Raw genomic sequence first — 20450 nt, forward strand, 5'->3', positions numbered from 1 at the left:
TGATCCACCTTCTGCCAAACTTTAACTTCAAAACAGATGGCGTCAGGTTATGTTCTAGGATTTGACAATATTCCTCAGAATTCATGATTCCCTGGACTATGTGGAGTTGTCCAGGTCCTGAGGATGAAAAGCAAGCCCAGATCTTGACATTCCCACCTCCATGCTTCACTGTTGGGAGAAGGTTCTTTTGGTGGTATGCAGTGTTGACTTTTCGCCAGACATGGCGGTTTTGGTTGTGACCAAACAGTTCAATTTTGCACCTACATCAGTTGATGAAAACTCTTTTTAATTTAGTCTCGACAACACAACTGTTAAAAAAACAAAAAAAAAACTACTGAATTGATTGATTAGGAAATCAGGTTGAAATAATAGAAAATTCCAAAATGTTGAGGGGGTTCACAAACTTTTGAGCAGCACTGTATGTCAGTCACTTCTATTTTACACTCTGTCACTCTATGTATATGCAGGCATGAAAATGGGTCAGGGGTTAAAAAGGTGAGAAGGGTGTGGAGGAAATATGTTCCAGTACACTGTACACCCCAACAAAATATTGAGCTCTGTCGACCCACACTGTGTTTCAGCAGGGCCGTGCAGAGACCGGTGGAGGGGCGGGTGCTCGTAGATCAAAAGGAGCACATGAACAAGTATTTAATACACCTTAAAACAACATAACTTCAATTTTAACCAGCTTTAGATAATTATTGGCTGCGACTGTGACATACTTTAATTGGGAGGGGGCAACAGTGAATAGAAATCAAAACTGTCATCAACACTTTCTGGCTTTGACTCAGTCAGTCTGCCTATTTTCTTCCCTCAACCTCTGCATCAAAACTTCCTTCCTCAACTTGTTCATCTGAGAACAAACCACTTTAGATGGTCACTGAGCCACCAACAGCACAGTTTTCTTAAAACTATTATTTCATTATTATCCATACTTAACAACTCTAGCACCTAATGATTAATAAAGCAATGACATCAAATCTTATAGAAACATAACATTGTAATTGTGTTTATAATTGTATTTAATACCCGACTATCCTTGCAAACTTGTTCTTACCAGGTCTGGTATTCACCCAGCTGATGAGGTATCCACTGCCTTTAGCAGCCTCATCTAACTCCTTTTTTTATCCCTCAATCTCCCTTCCCTACGAGGCATGTCTATGTAATGAAATATAAATATAAAAAAAAACAAAAAAACAGACTCCCCGGTGGCTTTTAGTTTTAACGCTTTCTTAATTTCTTTCTCTCTCAATAACGATGGAGGTAGATTTGTGTTTTTATTATTCAATCGTGTTTTTATTATTCGATCAAAAAACAAAGTTACTTCTATCAAAAACAAAGTTGCTTCAATCAAAATACAGTATATACTTTTAATCCCCAAAAAGTCACTTCAATTAAAAAAAATTGTTTTTGATTGCAAAAATAAATTTGAGACAAAAAAAGCATTTGAAAACTATTTTACTTGATTGAAACAAATTTTTCCATTGAATAATGTTGTTTTGCGTTTGGGCCACATTTTGGCTAGGACATTTGTGTCTTTATTATTCAATCAAATAAGTTGCTTCAAACAAAAAAATATATATAAAAAGAAAAACTTTCCACACGTGTCAATTACCGTTTACCAAAGCCTGAGAGGGTTTGAGTAGACTCACTTTGAAGCATTTAATAAAGCCAAGCATTTTCTTACTACTTTATTCTTGTTGAAAAATAATTCGGTGGGGCAGTAACATGTTTAAAACTTATCATAATTCTTACATTTTGAAGTGCTTGAAAACCATTTATAAATGATACTTTGGTGAAAAAAGTGAAAAAATATGTTATATATATATGTATCTTTTTTCCAATGTAAAATCTGAATAAATGCATTGAACACGCACAAAAATGGGGGCGGGGGGGGCTACTTCGCGGTTTTCACTAATTGCGGCGGGTTCTGGTCCCCATTAACCGCGAAAAACGAGGGATCCCTGTATTTCTGAAAAGCTTTAAGAAGCAGGACTCATTCCCACCACTCGTCGGGCCGGTGTTGTGCCGACACCGGCCGTCAGCTCAAATCCAAGCCGAAAATAACGCGTCTCCGGCGGACGACGGGAGCGATGTGAGGCGCCACCTCCATCCGAGAGCATGCCGCTTAATTTGACTCAACAGTGTGTTTCTTCGTTTATATTACCGCTAAATACACAAGCTTGACGCCAATTTAACGGGAGCTATTTTTTTTCATGGGAGATTTGGCTAGCTCTGGCAGTGTTCAACGCAAGCTGCAACGAATGGCAGTAACTTTTTTATATCGCAAAATGTGAAAACGATTGAAACCATTAGTCACCAAATTCAATCTGCTGGCAAATACAGGCAAGTGTGTATGCTGCGCTCTGGTCTGCCCCGGAGCGGATAAGGCCTGCTTTTTGTTTTCGCAGCTATGCAATGCCACCCAAAGGCTCTCTGAGCACTCCATGTACAGTAAGGAGTGCGCGCGTTTGGAATAATGGAACGCACCTTGGGCCGATGATTGGTTCTCGTCAGCGAAGCATCTAGAAGGATTTGCTGACTGTCCAAGTGTGACATTTTTTAACTCATTCACTCCCAGCCATTTTCACCGGAGCAAGGCCCTTCGCTCCCGGCCATTTTACTGGATTTTGACTGATTTTGCACGGCCCACAAAAAATTCTGTTCTATTGCTATATAAACATGGAACCCACCAAAAGAAAGATTAGACTCTCTTCTTTCAGCAGAAAAAAAAAGTAAGTTCATACGTTATTTCATTCTTTAGAAATCAGCATTAGAAAATAGCTTAGTTTGAGCATTTTTCCAATTTCTGATGAAAAAACGGAGAAAATGAGCTTTTTGTAAACGCAAAAATTTCAAACATAATTTTGACTTTAACACGGCTATTTTTTGCTTCAGTGTCATCCCAAACATCTGAATAATGTTTTCCTTTTACAAAATAACATGAACAACCAGCCAAATAGAGCTTTTCATAGCAAAGTAACAATTTATTCACACTTACCTAACTGAGAGATGACGTTTGGTGGCTGCGACAGCGGTTAAACCTTTCCCTCATTGCCGACTGTCTCGTAAAGATGGATTTTTTTTTTAAGTCTTTTTTTGTGGTGACCACTGTCTCGTTCACCAGGGGAACTTATGTTCCTGGGGGGCAACTGGTTTGGCCGTGCGCGTTTCCGTGCAGGACCCTCGAGCGTGCGGTGGACATGAGCAGCAAGCTGCGGAGGGGCTCTGCTAGCTTCCCTAATAAAGTTGTACTGTTTGAATTGAGTTGTGGGCTCTTAACAAATGCGCTACTGCCCTCCAGTGGCCAGTTTTATTGCTTTAAAATGGGTTTTGAGGCTTGTTTTTTGTTTTGGCGATAGATCGAAAGCTCTAGATGCTTCTTGTACAAAAAAACGCAAAAGACGTATAAATACGTAATCGGGACACTGAAGCATTTGGAAATAGAACGTATTTATACGGTTCCGGGAGCAAATGAGTTAAAGAACCGATTTCTTAAGTGCTCAGTTTACGTACTAAGTTAATCACATGATGATAATAATAATGTAACGTTGATAATAGTCAACCGTTTTATCAGATTGAAATTCTTTATTTGTGGAAACTTATTAAACAACACGACTGCTATCTGCCGCAGCCAACGCACACATCTCCCCCGCCAGAACAAACGTAAACACGGAACGCACGTCCCTCGCTCTCCCGCACCTCCCTCGCTCTCCCGCACCTCCCTCACCCCTCTACGTCATGCGGTGCATTCAGGAACACATGCTAACACCCTCGCCACATTATAACTCGATTCGTTACAATAATAATAATTAAATAAAACCTCCCGACCCCCCCCCCCCTCCCAAAAACAATTTCTCCTCGGATCTACGCAATTCACGTAGGTCGCCATTTTTGACATCAAAACGGCGAATCTCGCCGAAAGGTGAGAGATTTTCATGCCTGTATATGGCAGAAAACAAACTAGACTAAAAAAGCAGTTTCTGCTCTTGCTCTCCTCTTTAAAAGAAACTGCTGTATTTGAAGCCAAAACAACTGTTATGTATGACAGAACAATATGTCAATATGCTGTAGTAAATTTTTTAATCGAGTTAATCACAGTTTAAAAATTAATTGTAATTAATCGCAATTCAAACCATCACTAAAATATTCCATATTTTTTCTGTAAATTATTGTTGGAATGGAAACACACAAGACATTCAAAATACTGTACATAAGTACTATTTTTGTTTATTCTAACAATAAATGCACAAGATGGCATTAACATTATTAACATTTTTTCTGTTAAAGGGATCCACGCTCCACAGATAGAAAGACTTGTAGTTTTTAAAAGATAAATGTTAGCACAAGTTATAGTAATTTTATATGAAAACCCCTCTTAATGTTTTCATTTTAATCAAATTTGTAAAATTTAAAATCAAAAAATAAACTAGTATCTCTAAACTAGAGCAGGACATCACATGGTGTTTTCCGAAATTTCCGGGTTCGCGATGAGTCAGCAACAAGCACACTTTTGCTCAATAGACGATGTTTATTGATTAGAAAATGCAGAATAAAATAGATTTACTGATTACAATCCCACAAGAGCAAGCAAACACACATCAAAAACAAGAACAAGTGGTAATGATGTTAGATCTAGTTTGTCAATCCCAGAATCCTAGTGTTACCGTTACAGCACAACAAACTGTAACTTAACAATGAAAATCGCTTACCGTGACAAATGAGCGGGGAGCCAAAACTCCGGAAAAGCGGCAAAGGAACAAAGCCAAGCGATCCGTACGTAATCCTCTGGCAGACTTCCGGGGAGCTGGGGGAATCTCCCGACTCTTATAGGTACGTCTGACACGGGGACACGGATGGCCACTCCCTGCCCCCACGAAAACGCACCACCCGAACTCGTGAACCCCCCCCCCCCCCCGCAAGGGTATGAGATTCCCCCCCAGTTGAGGCTCCCAGCGGTTAAAGTAGAATGTTTATTTAAGTTATCTCTTGAGATTCCCTCCTAACTATGGAACTCAAGCGCGTACTATGGTGCATAACAAGTTATCTCGTGAGACAAGTTATCTTGTGGGATTGTAATCAATAAATCTTATTTATTCTACATTTTGTCATCAATAAACATTGTCTATTTTGCAAAAGTGTGCCTGTTACTGATTCACCGCGAACCTGGAAATTTCGAAAAACAGCATGTTTGTTTTTATCACCTCTTTGATCGCTCCTGGACCAAAATTCTAACAATCTGTGCAGTCTGTGTTAACATGGGGTGTAGATTGATATTTGTTCACACTCCCAGTTCAAATGGATCTGACATCTACCAGTGATAAACTCACAGCAGAACAATCAGAATAGATTGTTTTTCAGAACGACTTCTAGTATTTTGATCAATAATCGTTGTATCGCCAAACAGAGAGATCATTGTTATCGTGAGCTTTGTATCGCAAATCGTATCATATTGTGAGGTACCAAGATGTTCACACCCATATTCATAATGTGAATTATTTTCAAACCAGAATAACAAAGAAAAATGCTGGTCTTTATCAAATGCTTCATTGAGTGACAGACAATAGCCTCTCACTTGAATGAGTTGCCACCGACTGGTGTGAAACAAACTAAACGATTATTGACACATTTAAAGCCTTCGATCGTAGAGCTTGAAACCGTGACGTTTTCATACCACAGTATACCTTGAAACCAGTAACTGGCACATGATTATACAGTGGTATGAAAAAGTATCTGAACCTTTTGGAATTTCTCACATTTCTGCATAAAATCACCATCAGATGTGATCTGATCTTTGTCAAAATCACACAGATGAAAAAACTGTCAGCTTTAACTAAAACCACCCAAACGTTTTTTCATACCTTAATGAGGTTAGCATGCAAACAATGACAGAAGGGGCGAAATAGGTAAGTGAACCCTCTGCCTAAGCAGACTTAAAGAGCAATTGGAACCAATTTTTACCAAACAATTAAAGTCATGTGGGTGCCCAATCACTCATGAGTGGTTTAAAGCTGCCCTGCCCACTATAAAACACACACCTGGTAAGAAATGTCTCAATGAGAAACACTGATGTGCATCATGGCTTAGTCAAAAGAGCTGTCTGTAGACAGGATTGTTGATTCGTATAAAGCTGGGAAAGGATACAAAACCATCTCTAAAAAGTCTGGATGGTCATCAATCGGCAGTCAGAGAAGTTGTCTACAAATGGAGAGTGCTTGACACTGTTGCTTCTCTTTCATGGAGTGTCCTTCCACCAAGGTGACGCCAAGAGTTCAGTGCACAATACTCAGAGAGGTAAAAAAATAAGAACTCTAGAGTGTCTGTTGAAGACTTGCAGAAATCACTGGCACAGTCCAATATCTATGTGCACACATCAACTATTTGTAAAACTATGGCCAAGAATGCTGTTCATGAGAGGACTCCACGAAAAAAAAAAAAACGTTGCTCGTTTAATGTTCGCAAAAAGGCACTTGGACACTCTACGGAGGTTTTGGCAAAATATTTTGTGGAATGATGAAAGCAAAGTTAAATTGTTTGGGAGTAACACAAAACGTCATGTGTGGAGGAAAAATGGAATAGCTCACCAACATCAACACCTCATCCCAACCGTGAAGAAGTATGATGGAGGGAACATAATGATTTTGGGCTGTTTGCTGCCTCTGGGCCTGGACAACTTGCAATCATGAATGGAAAAATGAATTCAAATGTGTATCAGAATGTTTTGCAGGAAAACCTGAGACTGTCTGTCAGACAGTTGAAGCTAAAAAGAGGATGGAGTCTTCAACAAGACAATGATCCAAAACACAGAAGTAAATCAATTTCAGAATGGTTTCAGAAGAACAAAATACACGTTCTGGACTGCCCAAGTCAACGTCCAGACTTGAACCCCATTGAGATGCTGTGGCATGACCTAAAGACAGCAATTAATGCCAGACATCCCAAGAATCTGACTGAACTACAGCAGTTTTGGAGGGAAGAATGGGCCAAGATTAGTCTTGATCGATGTGCCAGACTGATCAGCAGCTACAGGAAGCATCTGGTTGAAAAAATAATAAATTTGATCGTTCATTTAATTATTTTTCCCCCCTTCTGTCATTGTTTGCATACTATCCTCATTAAAAATATGAAAACCTATAAATGTTTGGGTGGGCTTAGTTAAAACACTTTTTTTTATCCGTGTGATTTTGACGAAATTTCAGATCTCATTTGTTGGTGATTTAATGCAGAAATGTGAGAAATTCTAAATGGTTCAGATATGTTCTCACACCACTGAAACTCCAGGACACTCCTGACTAAAAAAAAGCAGCAGGAAGGAGAGTGAGATGCTGTACGAGCGTAAAGCAAACAAACAAATATATTTTTTGAATAAAAACCGAACCTTTTCACCAGATTCCGATCCTCTGGAAAAATGCGCAATTGGCATGACTTTCAATCGCGTGATCAGATTGGGACATCCCGTTCGAAAAATACATCTATACAGCATTTATTAGGGGTGTGGTGATACACACAAGTCGGGCTTTAGCTATCGATTATTTTAATAGTCGATTAATCGCTGAACTATTAAGTTCGAATAATCGAAGTAATCGCATAAGGAACATGAAAAAAATGAGATGAGCCTCTACCAGTATAAAATAATGAATAACGATCTATGTACAACAAAAGAACAATTGGCTAACTTACAAAGCAAAAGTCTGCGAGCTTAAATGCTATAACTTTTTTTTTTAATACAATGCTCTTAACAAATGGTTTGGACACATATTCCCACAAAAAAGGGCAAAATATAACTATAAACTAAAATACAAATGCATTACAAAAAAAAAAAAACGAGCACAAACAAAAAATTAGCTTAGGTTGGTCTTAACAGGGAGCAGCTGGATTCAGCCATGTGAAATGAGGCAGACTAGAGGGGAGTGTATCCTCCCAAATCAATAAAGCTAAATGCAAACACTTTCAAAACAAACCATTACAACGTAGGGCTGGGCGATATGGCCTTAAACATGTATCACGATAAATTGAGCAGATTTATCTCGATAACGATAAATGACGATAAATTCGCCCAAGCGTACTGTTATATAATTTGAAAATCTGAATCAATGCATGAAATACACATTAACTGTTTCTTGTTGATTTATTTACCACCATTCAATTTCATATACTGTATTTAACAATTGTACATGCAGTCTAAACATTAAGTTTATAAAAATGTATTGTAGAGCTGAAACGAATACTCGAGCAACTCGAGTAACTCGAGTTTAAAAACTGATCCGAGTAATTTTATTCACCTCGAGTAATCGTTTATTTTGACAGCTCTAAGCATCACGTTTCGCTTTGGACTACTTTTAATGCGGGACAATGCGCTGACGTCACGTGCGTAGAGGAAGAAGCAATAAAAAAATATAAAAAACATTTCCGCAGCCGACAGCCGCTCCAAACTACGCCGACGTTGCTAAAAACTAGCCCGCGTGATGTTAAGTTGGTAGCAGGTAGCATCTTATATGATAGACTCGGCCGCGTCTGGGCAGCGGTAATAAACAGCGGCCATCTTAAAGCAGTAGAGCGCTAAGCGCTAATAAAGAGCGCTAAGCGCTAAAAAATAAGATTAACGTTACTGTCTGAGTCACTAGCTCACGCAACGTTAGCCCTGCGGAAGGCTAGGTTTCTATTAATTATGACCACTTTCGATGCGTGGCTAACGTGTCTTACATACAGGCTTTAACATAACATAGCTTTGTGGAGTGATAAGGGTGTAAAATAAAAACTCAATAATGCTAACTATCAATTTTAGCTTAGTAGTCATTGCTGGATAAAACACCAAGTAGCACTGGTCCCTAATGTGCCTGTATCATACATTTATCTTGAACACTGCAAAAACCCAAAATCCTATCAGGACTTACAGTTTAGAGTAGCGTAAAACTTAACTAGAACTTAAAAATGGCTTGACACAAATAGAAATTCAATTGAAACAGGTGGGAAAAAATCTAACTTTTAAGTGGTGTGTGTTATCAAGCGTAATGGCATTTTTAGGTATAAATATATATATATTAATAAGATCTAAAGGTTTTTTGAGTGAAAGCAGTGAATTTGTCTTTTTTTTTAAATTCTAGTTACATCTGAGATGCAATTGTTGGCTGTTTTCAACAATATACTATACATCGAAAATAAAGACATTGATTGACTGAAAATGGTTCAGGATTAGATGAAATGTCTTGTTTTCTCATGTATATTTATAATTGCTCTTCACCTAAAAATATATTTGTTTTATCCGATTACTCGATCAATCGATAGAATTTTCAGTCGATTACTCGATTACTAAAATATTCGATAGCTGCAGCCCTAATGTATTGTAAGCAATAAGAATTCAAGTATGAACATTTATAATAGCGTGTATGACTTGAACAATGTACATTATCAAAATCAATATGCCTGTGCAAACATGTCATTGTAACACAAATGTCTTGCAGCTTGAACAGTACACTTCAAAAAGACAACTTATTGTTAATGGCTGCTGTGACATAATTATTAAATACAAGTGTTTACTTTATGGTTTCAGGGTCCCCCCCCGCCCCCGTGCATTTTTTAATAAATGCACGCACAAATGAACCCCCAAACAAACAGAGAGACACACACACACACACACACATTAAAGCTATATTGATCTTCTTCAAATGAAACGCTTAAGATTTTATGATAGCAATAATGACACAGAAATAAGCACATACAGAAAAATAGCTGGGGCCATTTCTCGGTCATTATAAGTTTCGCCATTGGATTGTACTTTATGCTGAATGCTTTACCATCACAAAAGCTATCAGAGGAATCACACACAGACAGATACAAAATAACGCCACATAGTAATTACTAGATGCAGTCCGTGCCCAATCCACTCATTAAGTTCATCCGTTTCGACAAGGTTAGAGCCCCTATCCGACTCCATCACGTTCATTTGTAGCGTTAGCCGCTAGCTAACGTTAGCCTGGCTACCAGTAGAAAGCACTGAAAGCACCATCTCCGGAAATCGTGAGAACAAGGGAGGACAGCGGGTGAAAGCCCGTCTGGATGCCACCAAGAGTCTACTAAATGTCGGTTGAAAGTTTGGTGAACCTCCCTTAAGCCACACTCCATCACGTTTTGCTTGTAGCGTTAGCTGCTAGCGTTAGCTTACCGGGCTTTTGTTTGATTGGCTTCTTGATGATCACGTGACTCCCTACGTAAGCCCATTGACTGCTTTCTTAAAGGGGAATGAACATAGACGAACAACACAGAATCAAAGCGGGATGAAAAGACTATATTTTCTTGTTTTATTAATTTACCGAATTTACCGACAGTCAAAATTACGTTGGTCATCGTTAAGAATTTCGGTGACGGTAAATTTTCGGTTTACCGCCCTGCCCTATTGCAACGCCACTTTAATGAAATGAATACTCGAAGCAGGAAAATTTAATTTGAATCTTCTTTTCTAATCGAATACTCAAGTTAATCGATTAATCGTTGCAGCACTACACACAAGTCACAGTTCATTACGGAGATCACTGTTAGGTGCGAGTTTATTGAGTAAGATAGTTGTCAAAAAAATTCGTACTCGTATTTTCACATTCGTGTTCACACATTAAAGATTTTTACTCATACTGTATTTACACATTCATGTTCGAATTTAGGCATTTGCATCTGTAACCACAAAATTCTGATGTCGGATTTTTTTGTGGATACTCTCCTTTCGACGACTACAAATCTTGTTTGTGGTCCTGTGGAAGAATTCAAGTTTCGGCTGTGACTCAATATTGTTGACATGATGTCACATCAAATCCTTTAATGGCGCATGCACCAAAGCAAAACCAAAAAAATGGCTGACTGCAGCGTTGTGCGTGGAGCTAACCTGTCAGGTGACAGTGATAAATCACTGGTAGAGTCAATCGCATGTTTATTCAATATTTTTGTACTTTGTACTTTATTGTACTTTATTATAAGATGTACAGTTCCTGGACTTACAGTTCCTGTTGTAGCCCATAACTGCCTTTGTTTTGCCATAATTAACCAATATTGATTCATATATATATATATACACTCACCGGCCACTTTATTAGGTACACCTGTCCAATTGCTCGTTAACACTTAATTTCTAATCAGCCAATCACATGGCGGCAACTCAGTGCATTTAGGCATGTAGACATGGTTTAAGACAATCTCCAGCAGTTCAAACAGAGCATCAGTATGGGGAAGAAAGGTGATTTGAGTGACTTTGAACGTGGCATGGCTGTTGGTGCCAGAAGGGCTGGTCTGAGTATTTCAGAAACTGCTGATCTACTGGGATTTTCACGCACAACCATCTCTAGGGTTTACAGAGGATGGTCCGAAAAAGAAAAAATTTTCAGTGAGCGGCAGTTCTGTGGGCGAAAATGCCTTGTTGATGCCAGAGGTCAGAGGAGAATGGCCACACTGGTTCGAGCTGATAGAAAGGCAACAGTGACTCAAATAACCACCCATTAACACCAAAGTAGGCAGAAGAGCATCTCTGAACGCACAGTACGTCGAACTTTGAGGCAGATGGGCTACAGCAGCAGAAGACCACGCCAGGTCCCACTCCTTTCAGCTAAGAACAGGAATCTGAGGCTACAATTTGCACAAGCTAATCGAAATTGGACAATAGAAGATTGGAAAAACGTTGTCTGGTCTGACGAGTCTCGAATTCTGCTGCGACATTCGGATGGTAGGGTCAGAATTTGGCGTCAACAACATGAAAGCATGGATCCATCCTGCCTTGTATCAACGGATTCAGGCTGGTGGTGGTGGTGTAATGGTATGGGGAATATTTTCTTGGCACTCTTTGGGCCCCTTGGTACCAATTGAGTATCGTTGGAATGCCACAGCCTACCTGAGTATTGTTGCTGACCACGTCCATCCCTTTATGACCACAATGTACCCAACTTCTGATGGCTACTTTCAGCAGGATAATGCGCCACGTCATAAAGCTGGAAGCATCTCAGACTGGTTTCTTGAACATGACAATGAGTTCACTGTACTCAAATGGCCTCCACAGTCACCAGATCTCAATCCAATAGAGCATCTTTGGGATGTGGTGGAACGGGAGATTCGCATCATGGATGTGCAGCCGACAAATCTGCACCAACTGTGTGATGCCATCATGTCAATATGGACCAAACTCTTTGAGGAATGCTTCCAGCACCTTGTTGAATCTATGCCACGAAGAATTGAGGCAGTTCTGAAGGCAAAAGGGGGTCCAACCCGATACTAGCATGGTGTACCTAATAAAGTGGCTGGTGAGTGTATATGGCGCATTGGATTTAAGGGCGCACTGTCTGCTTTTGAGAAAATTGAAGGCTTTCAGGTGCGCCTTATAGTGCGGAAAATACGGTAGTCTTACAATGAGGTAACTTAGTTACTAACTCAATTATTCTATGGGAGAAGTAATTAGATTCTTAATTCATTAAAGTAATAACTAAATACTTTTTTAAAGCAGAACTAACAACACTGGTCGCCGTATAAAAATCTGAGCCAAAGGAAGAGATGTTATGGAGCTATGGGAGTTATGGGATTTTGACAGTATGATAACCTTAAAGAGATCCACGGACATAAAGACTTGTAGTTCTTAAAAATCCATGTTAATATGAGTCAGAATAATTTGATATTAAAACCCCCCTCGATGTTTTTGTTTTTAGAAAATTTGTAACATTAGCTTAACTAGTCGGTCGCCATTGTTGTCGTCTTCGTAATGCACTCTGGGAAGTGACGTCAACGGGTCATGTCGTCTGTCCAGCCGTTTCAATTTGAACCCCAGCTGAATATTAATGAGCAGGACGCAGTGTCGGTATTTCACAAAGCGATCCTTTTTTGGAAACCGCGGAGGTGAACAATACTGACGTGACATTTCTGCTCCTCGTTTTACACATGGAAGCATTTTTAAACATTACCTTTGAATGCATCCTCAGTAGAAAAGCACAATTGCTGGAATAAGGGCTACACAACAACAAAGATTGCAACAATTGTTTGGCAGTAGTTTGGAGGAACGTCAATCTGGAAGGACAATTTTGGACCGCAGACAGTTTCAGCCCCCAGTATCAATTGTGCGAGAGGAAACAATAAAGGGCATGATGATGACAATGGCTTCTCTGTGCGTTACCTCAAGAAGCCACTTTGCATACAACAGGGGGGAGGATGTTAGCATCATCCGAGAAGGACCACCTGATTACTATAGATGGGTAGTCCTTACTCCTGCCGACAATGAAATTACAAAGTGGGGGGGACTTCCTCTTCAAGATCTAGTCATTGATTTTGTTTCCCTGATTAAAAAACAAAGACAAAAAAAATAAATAAAGTACTTCCCCTGCTCCAAAATTGCCCAATTATCTCCCCTTTGTTGATTTGAATAAAATTTGTGTTCCAAAATGTGACTTGAAGTGTTTGTTATTTAATATGTATGGGTGTCCAAAACATTTAGGGTGTTAAAATTTGCCCTCCTGCTTAAACAAAACACAAAAAAGATATTTTAAACTTTCAAATCATGTATCACACATGCATGTTGACATTTTTGTAATTTGGTAAAATTGGGGGAGTCTCGGAACGGAACTTGAGATTTTTGCACCATGTGCTCGTCTTTCACACAATCATGGTGCATATGCTTGTTCTGCAAACGCTCACTCTAACACACTTCCGTTTCCTACGTTTACACATACAGTGGGGCAAATTAGTATTTAGTCAACTACTAATTGTGCAAGTTCTCCCACTTGAAAATATTAGAGGCCTGTAATTGTCAACATGGGTAAACCTCAACCATGAGAGACAGAATGTGGGAAAAAAAACAGAAAAGCACATTGTTTGATTTTGAAAGAATTTATTTGCAAATCATGGTGGAAAATAAGTATTTGGTCTATAAAAAAAGTTCATCTCAATACTTTGTTATGTTCCCTTTGTTGGCAATAACGGAGGCCAAACTTTTTCTGTAATTCTTCACAAGCTTTTCACACACTGTTGCTGGTATTTTGGCCCATTCCTCCATGCAGATCTCCTCTAGAGCAGTGATGTTTTGGGGCTATCATCGGGCAATTTGGACTTTCAACTCCCTCCTCACCCCGTGGCGTCAAAATAATAATAACACGAGCGGGGAGCAAAAATCCCAGAACCACACGGGGGGACCTAGTGAATGACCTGCAGAGAGCTGGGACCACAATAACAAAGGCTACTATCAGTAACACAATGCGCTGCCAGGGACTCATATCCTCATGTCCCCACTGCTGAAGAAACTACATGTCCAGGTCCGTTTTCGGTTCACTAGAGAGCATTTGGATGATCCAAAAGAGGACTGGGAGAATGCGTTATGGTCAGATGAAACCAAAATAGAACTTTTCGGTAGAAACACAGGTTCTCTTGTTTGGAGGAAAAAGAATACTGAATTGCTTCCAAAGAACACCATACCCACTGTAAAGGATAAGGGTGGAAACATCATGCTTTGGGGCTGTTTTTCTGCAAAGGGACCAGGGTGACTGATCTGTGTAAAGGAAATAATGAATGGGGCCATGTATCGAGAGATTTTGAGTGAAAATCTCCTTCCATCAGGGAGGGCATTGAAGATGAGACGTGGCTGGGTCTTTTAGCATGACAATGATCCCAAACACACAGCCAGGTCAACAAAGGAGTGGCTTCGTAAGAAGCATTTCAAGGTCCTGGAGTGGCCTAGCCAGTCTCCAGGTCTCAACCCAATAGAAAATCTGCGGAGGGAGTTGAAAGTCCGTGTTGCCAAACGACAGCCCCAAAACATCACTGCTCTAGAGGAGATCTGCATGGAGGAATGGGCCAAAATACCAGCAACAGTGTGTGAAAAGCTTGTGAAGAGTTATAGAAAACGTTTGGACTCCGTTATTGCCAACAAAGGGTACAAACAAAGTATTGAGATGAACTTTTTGTATTGACCAAAAACTTATTTTCCACCATGATTTGCAAATAAATTATTTAAAAATCAAACAATGTGATTTTCTTTTTTCCCCACATTCTGTCTCTCATGGTTGAGGTTGAACCATGGTGACAATTACAGGCCTCTCTAATATTTTCAAGTGGGAGAACTTGCACAATTAGTGGTTGACTAAATACTTATTTGCCCCACTGTACATGTGTTGCACCACTCGCACTGATGTGCCAATGTCAAAATGAATCAAGTCATATCGTCAAACAACAAGGATTGGACACACTATCGCATCAAAACTAAACGGATGGAACGGATGCCACCAAATGTCAGTTCCGGCTTCTTCAGAAAGAGCCCCACACTCCCCTCAAGGTGAGTAACGTGATACTCACAGAACAGCGAGTGTGATGTATAGTCGTCACTCCCTGCTGGTCGAACGAAGAGGTTGTCAGCTTGGAATCCTTCTTTTGAACTGCTCCTGCTGCCAGACGGAGGCTCTGCCCCTGTGCTGGCCTCACTCCGACCTCCATCTTCACCCTTCAAGGGTTCACCAGTCCACATGGGGATGTCTATCACCTCCACTTTAACATATGGAGGGTGCTCTTCCCCCTTTTTGAGGGGATGAGGTCGCTGCTGCTTCTCAATTTGAGTGTTCTCCATTTCAATGAAATACTCCTCCTGTTCCTCTTTAATGTGAACGAATTCTTCCTCTACGTTCTTGACGTATAGTGACTCTTCCTCATCCTCAGACTCCTGCAAGACCAAGACCATAATCACACATTGTTGACTTTGGGGCATTTATGGTCACTTTCTGTTGATTTTGGGTTACAGGACAGGAAGTGACCTAGGGTTTCCTCTACATAGAAAGGATTGTGGCACGCCGCCACACCAAAATAAAAGCTGCCACATGAGATTTTTTTTTTAATTTAATTATACATTCTACTTTACAATTTGTATAATATTACATCTAAAAGTATATATATCCGGTTTTGTCAGTAACGCTTTTCTGGAATCGGATTACCGTAATTTTCGGACTATAAGAAGCTCCTTTTTTCCTTCATTTTGAATCCTGCAGGTTATCGCCCAGTACGTCTTTATTTGTTGATTTATTTGGGTTAATAGGAAACACCACCCTTCTAGCATGCATTGCAGTGCTACAGATTTAAATAACAATCAAAACCCATTGTCTTTGCTAATTATTTGTTCAGTTACTGTTCCAGTTGCTTCATTAACTGCTTGTTATGGTATTTGGCGTCATAAGCCTGTCAAAATTATGAAATGAGACTACCATGGGCATTACTGAATGCTTATGACAGATGTCATTAAGTGTCACCCAGCAAATACAATTGTTCCCTTTTTACGCCTTACTTTGAAAATCGCATCAGTTCTCTTATTGTTAACTTGCGCCCGAGTTTGTCGGAGTGGAGTTAGGGAGAAAAATCTGATTTGATGAATTCTGGTTTAAGCCTGTGAAAACAACCTTAGCATGGCATCGACGTAACGTTGAGGTTTTTTATGGCGTATCTTTGACCAGAATCGTCACGTCCTAGCCTAACGTTTCTTCGTTACTGATGTCACTCATTGTACTTTCAGATGAGTATTTTGAAGTATTTTGGAAAGAAAAAAAAATTCTGAAGGTAGGGTCAGGTGACAAAAAGACTATTATTGTAGTGGTAATGTAGATCGTCACGTTCTGAAATATTTAACTAGCTTGCTAATCAAATATTTTGGAACATGAGGCTCACCCTCCCAAGTTCTGAAGGTATTTAGCTCTCACGTTCAGAAGAGTATAAAAACTGAATGAGGCAAGATCACAGCTGGAGATGAGAGATCAGGAAGGCGCACTAAAACCAAGGAAGGAGAACAGAGAAAACAGGGAATCTGGCTGGGACGCAACATGGACAGAAAAAGCTACGTTCAAGTCCTGGCTGACCACACACATCAAGGTGAGTGTTAAGAATTGCGCAACTATTATTTTTCTTAATCATAATCATATTGTGTGAGAGAATTTTACTCATGCTTAAAACACAACCATTATACATCATATTTTGTATGCTTTTGTTATGCTTGCATGAGAGCATTATAGCATTAATCTGTTGAGTTTGCCTTCACAATATGTCCAAATATGGACTCTTATTTTCCTGTTGTTTTCCAATATGCCCTGAATGTATGTATACAATGTGGCAACTGTGGCTTATCAAACCTCGTCCCAGCCACAGCCGGTGTTTGTCAGAACACCGGTGTTCAAGGTTGTAGCTTGCGATTAAAAATTCAAATGCCTTGACAGCATCACCTTTAACATCCAAAATGAATTCTCAATACTGGGATCCGTCTGTCATGTGCAGTTTACTTATCAACAAAGTGGACCAACCTTCTAATCTGTGAAGGACCTTTGCGTGCATTATTTTGCACACAGTTGAGTGTTTTTGACGTGGTGGCTCCTCTTTTACCTCCTCGAACTTTACTGCAGCCGGCGTCGTTCTGCCGGTGTTCACAAATTTTGCAACCCATCAAAAATTGCTACCTTGCGGTTTTGCGCATGCGCGTAACGTTAAAAATGGCCGCGAATGCAGCGATTCCAAAGTAAACACTACAAACTTTCTTTAAAGAAAGGAATATTTACTTAAGTTTGATCATGTAAAGACATGTACAAAAGTTCTCAGACACATCCTACCATGTTAGCTGCACACAGCAACTGCACCCCGCGCTCTCACTGTTAACGACTTCGCCGTGTCATTAAGTATTAATTTACGCCATTTTCGTGCTGCACATGTATGTTTATGATGTACTGTATCTAGTTTGGTTAGCACCTTTGGATAACATTGAGAGTCCAACTGAATGTAAAAGAGGGCATTTTCAGCGCCACAGAAGCTTTGGCAGCAAAATTTTATAAGGGAGCAAATTTTGACAGAACACCGGACATTTTCTGAACGGTTAACGACGTGCCTTGCAGCTTTGTTAGCGGTTGGCCAGCTAGGCTAGGCTAAAGTAGGTCGCAAACTTTCAACGAGTGCTGAGACTTGAAGACTGATGTTTGAGTCCGTAATGCGGCTAATGCCAGACACGTCGTCGAGGCTTCGGTTTAGTTAAGTGACTAAAATTAACGAAAAAAACGAGACGCGCATAAAGAAAAAATGTTCCACCTTGGCGAGTCTTCTCTCTTGCATTTCCGACCAGGGTTGCATGATGGGAAAGACAAGTCTCCAGTAGTGTTGTATCGGTCGCGAACGATTCGTTCTTTTTGAACGAATTGTTTGGGTGAACGAGACCGAACTAATCACCATCTGCACTGATTCGTTCTATGAAGGTGGTGCTTGTTCGCTGCGTGGGAGGGCGTTGAGCAAGCGGCAGCGTCTTCTGACATTGCACACGACCAATCAGACGCCAGCCTCAGCGCGGGCAGGGGAGGGAGCGGAAACAGAATCAGGGCGTCTGTCACTCACGTCCACGTGTGGCCAATAAGCAGCCAGCGTGCAGGCAGGGGGCAAGACTGAGTTTTGTCACTTCCCGTTCAGTGACTCGGTCCTCCGGTTCCTGACCTAGCTTGCTGCTAACTTGATTTTCCAGTAATGACTATGCGGTGAACGAATCAGAAAATGGAAGGAAATGACTTTGTCACATATTTGTTAACGTGGAGCCTATCAAATGCTGCTCAAACAGACAAAAACACCACACAAATCTAGCGAGCATGGTTTAGAGTAGTACTTTTCTCAACAAACTCGTGACTGCCTATGACGACATACGATCAAATTTACAGTAATTTAAAACACGGGTAGCTACGAGGCAAGCAAAAGCTGAGCTGCGGTCGCGTGACGGCAGTGAAGCGGGCAGAGAACTGTCATTATATGGAGGCATCATGGCAGCGATATTTACCTCATATGTGCACAGAAAAAAAATATTTAGTATGATCACCATAATACTGATTTGCAATGAAACTATATACATGTCAATTTTTTTCCGAGTGTTTTATTTTTTTTTTTCGTGTCAGAGCGTGTCGGGTGTTGGTTGGTTTGACAAATTATGTCAATCCGTCCATCATGTGCTACTCAAGCGCCCAAAAACAACGCACGCGGACACGGGAGATGTCGCAATATGTCTACATTCTTCTTAACAGACTAATGAGAGTAGAAAGGCGACATCGTAAAGAGCTACCAATTATTTCTCGTCAGCATTTGACGATCTGAGATGCGGGGACGACAGGGGAGCTGACCGGATTATTTTATTTATTAATACCATTGCAAAAAAACAATATGATCACCATAATACTGATTTGCAATGAAACTGTATATACATGTCAATTTTTTCCGAGTTTTTTTTTTTTTTTTTTTCGTGTCAAAACGTGTCGGGTGTTGGTTGGTTTGACAAATTATGTCAATCCGTCCATCATGTGCTACTCAAGCGCCCAAAAACAAAGCACACGGACACGGGAGATGTAGCAATATGTCTACATTTTTCTTAACAGACTAATGAGAGTAGAAAGGCGACATCGTAAAGAGCAAACAATTATTTCTCGTCAGCATTTGACGATCTGAGATGCGGGGACGACAGGGGAGCTGACCGGATTATTTTATTTATTAATACCAGTGCAAAAATTCAATACGATCATCTTAATACTAAAAAACAAAAATACAACAGAGCGAGATGTAAATATGATGTGTTGGTCGTTCCATATTTAGAAATTAAACTTTCGATGTATTTTTATTTTCGTGACAGCAAGCATGCTGCGTTGGCTGGTAGCAGCAGCATTGTATATGTGATCAAGAACCTGCTAAAGAAAGTCCGTGCGCCCCCGACCCCTACTCCCCTCACAAAAGGAAAATGTTTAACCGTGTCCTAAATCGAAATGCAAGCACGAGCCATGACTTTGAGCCCATAGAACTAGGACAGACGACGCGGAAGTTCTCCCTCGCTTTTGCAGCAGCAGGAGGGAGACGAGGCTGTCTGTGAAAGCAGAATGATACCGCCTGTCACTCATTTCTGAAACTACGACGAGTGGTGCCTGTGTGCAAGAGAGGGAGGGACCAAGCAATGTCACTTCCCGTTCAGTTATACTGCGAAGCGGTCTTTGGTGATTCGTTCTGCAACGTCACTTCCCGTTCAGTAACCGAACGATTCGTTTGGGCGGGGAGGGAGATGAGGGGGGCGAACGATCCGTTGAACGATTTGTTTGAACAAATCTTTTTACTGAACGAACCGGAATGGATTCGTTTACTCAAGTGAACGACAGATCCCGTCACTAGTCTCCAGCCCCATCACACAATCACACCGTAAAACTTCTTCTTCTTTTTGTTTATTGGCAGTTTACCCCTCGGTGCCGTGGGGCATTACCGCCACCTACTGGACCGACGGTTTGGCACGAGATCAGGCAGTTACAGACTAAAAGTAATCCCTCCTGACAGCCAGTGAAACACACCCAGAGTGTAGACAAAACCCAAGCCAAAAAATTGGATAAATGAAATACTAACAACCAAATTAAATACTAATGAATTACCCTCTGCCTATATCCTGTCCAACAGCCCTGTGTCCCTGAGAAACTTTA

General features: G+C 40.4%; 1 protein-coding gene across 2 annotated transcripts in view; it reads right to left on the minus strand.

Annotated features, from left to right (window-relative positions):
- The window catches only part of LOC130927665 (zinc finger protein 585A-like), a 39673-nt gene extending 21512 nt beyond the window's left edge, over nt 1-18161 (minus strand). The window contains exons 1-2 of one of the 2 annotated variants that reach the window (XM_057853604.1): nt 18055-18161; nt 15304-15664 (exon numbers count right to left, since the gene is read on the minus strand). In XM_057853604.1, the coding sequence (XP_057709587.1) occupies nt 15304-15664; nt 18055-18096 (403 nt within the window). In that variant the 5' untranslated portion in view covers nt 18097-18161. Of the gene's footprint in view, nt 1-15303; nt 15665-17282; nt 17753-18054 lie in introns of those variants that run through there. The other variant, XM_057853605.1, reaches the window with a different exon arrangement.
- Between the last annotated feature and the right edge of the window lie 2289 nt (nt 18162-20450).

The sequence above is a fragment of the Corythoichthys intestinalis genome, chromosome 13, assembly GCF_030265065.1.
Source record: "Corythoichthys intestinalis isolate RoL2023-P3 chromosome 13, ASM3026506v1, whole genome shotgun sequence".
NCBI lineage: Eukaryota > Metazoa > Chordata > Actinopteri > Syngnathiformes > Syngnathidae > Corythoichthys > Corythoichthys intestinalis.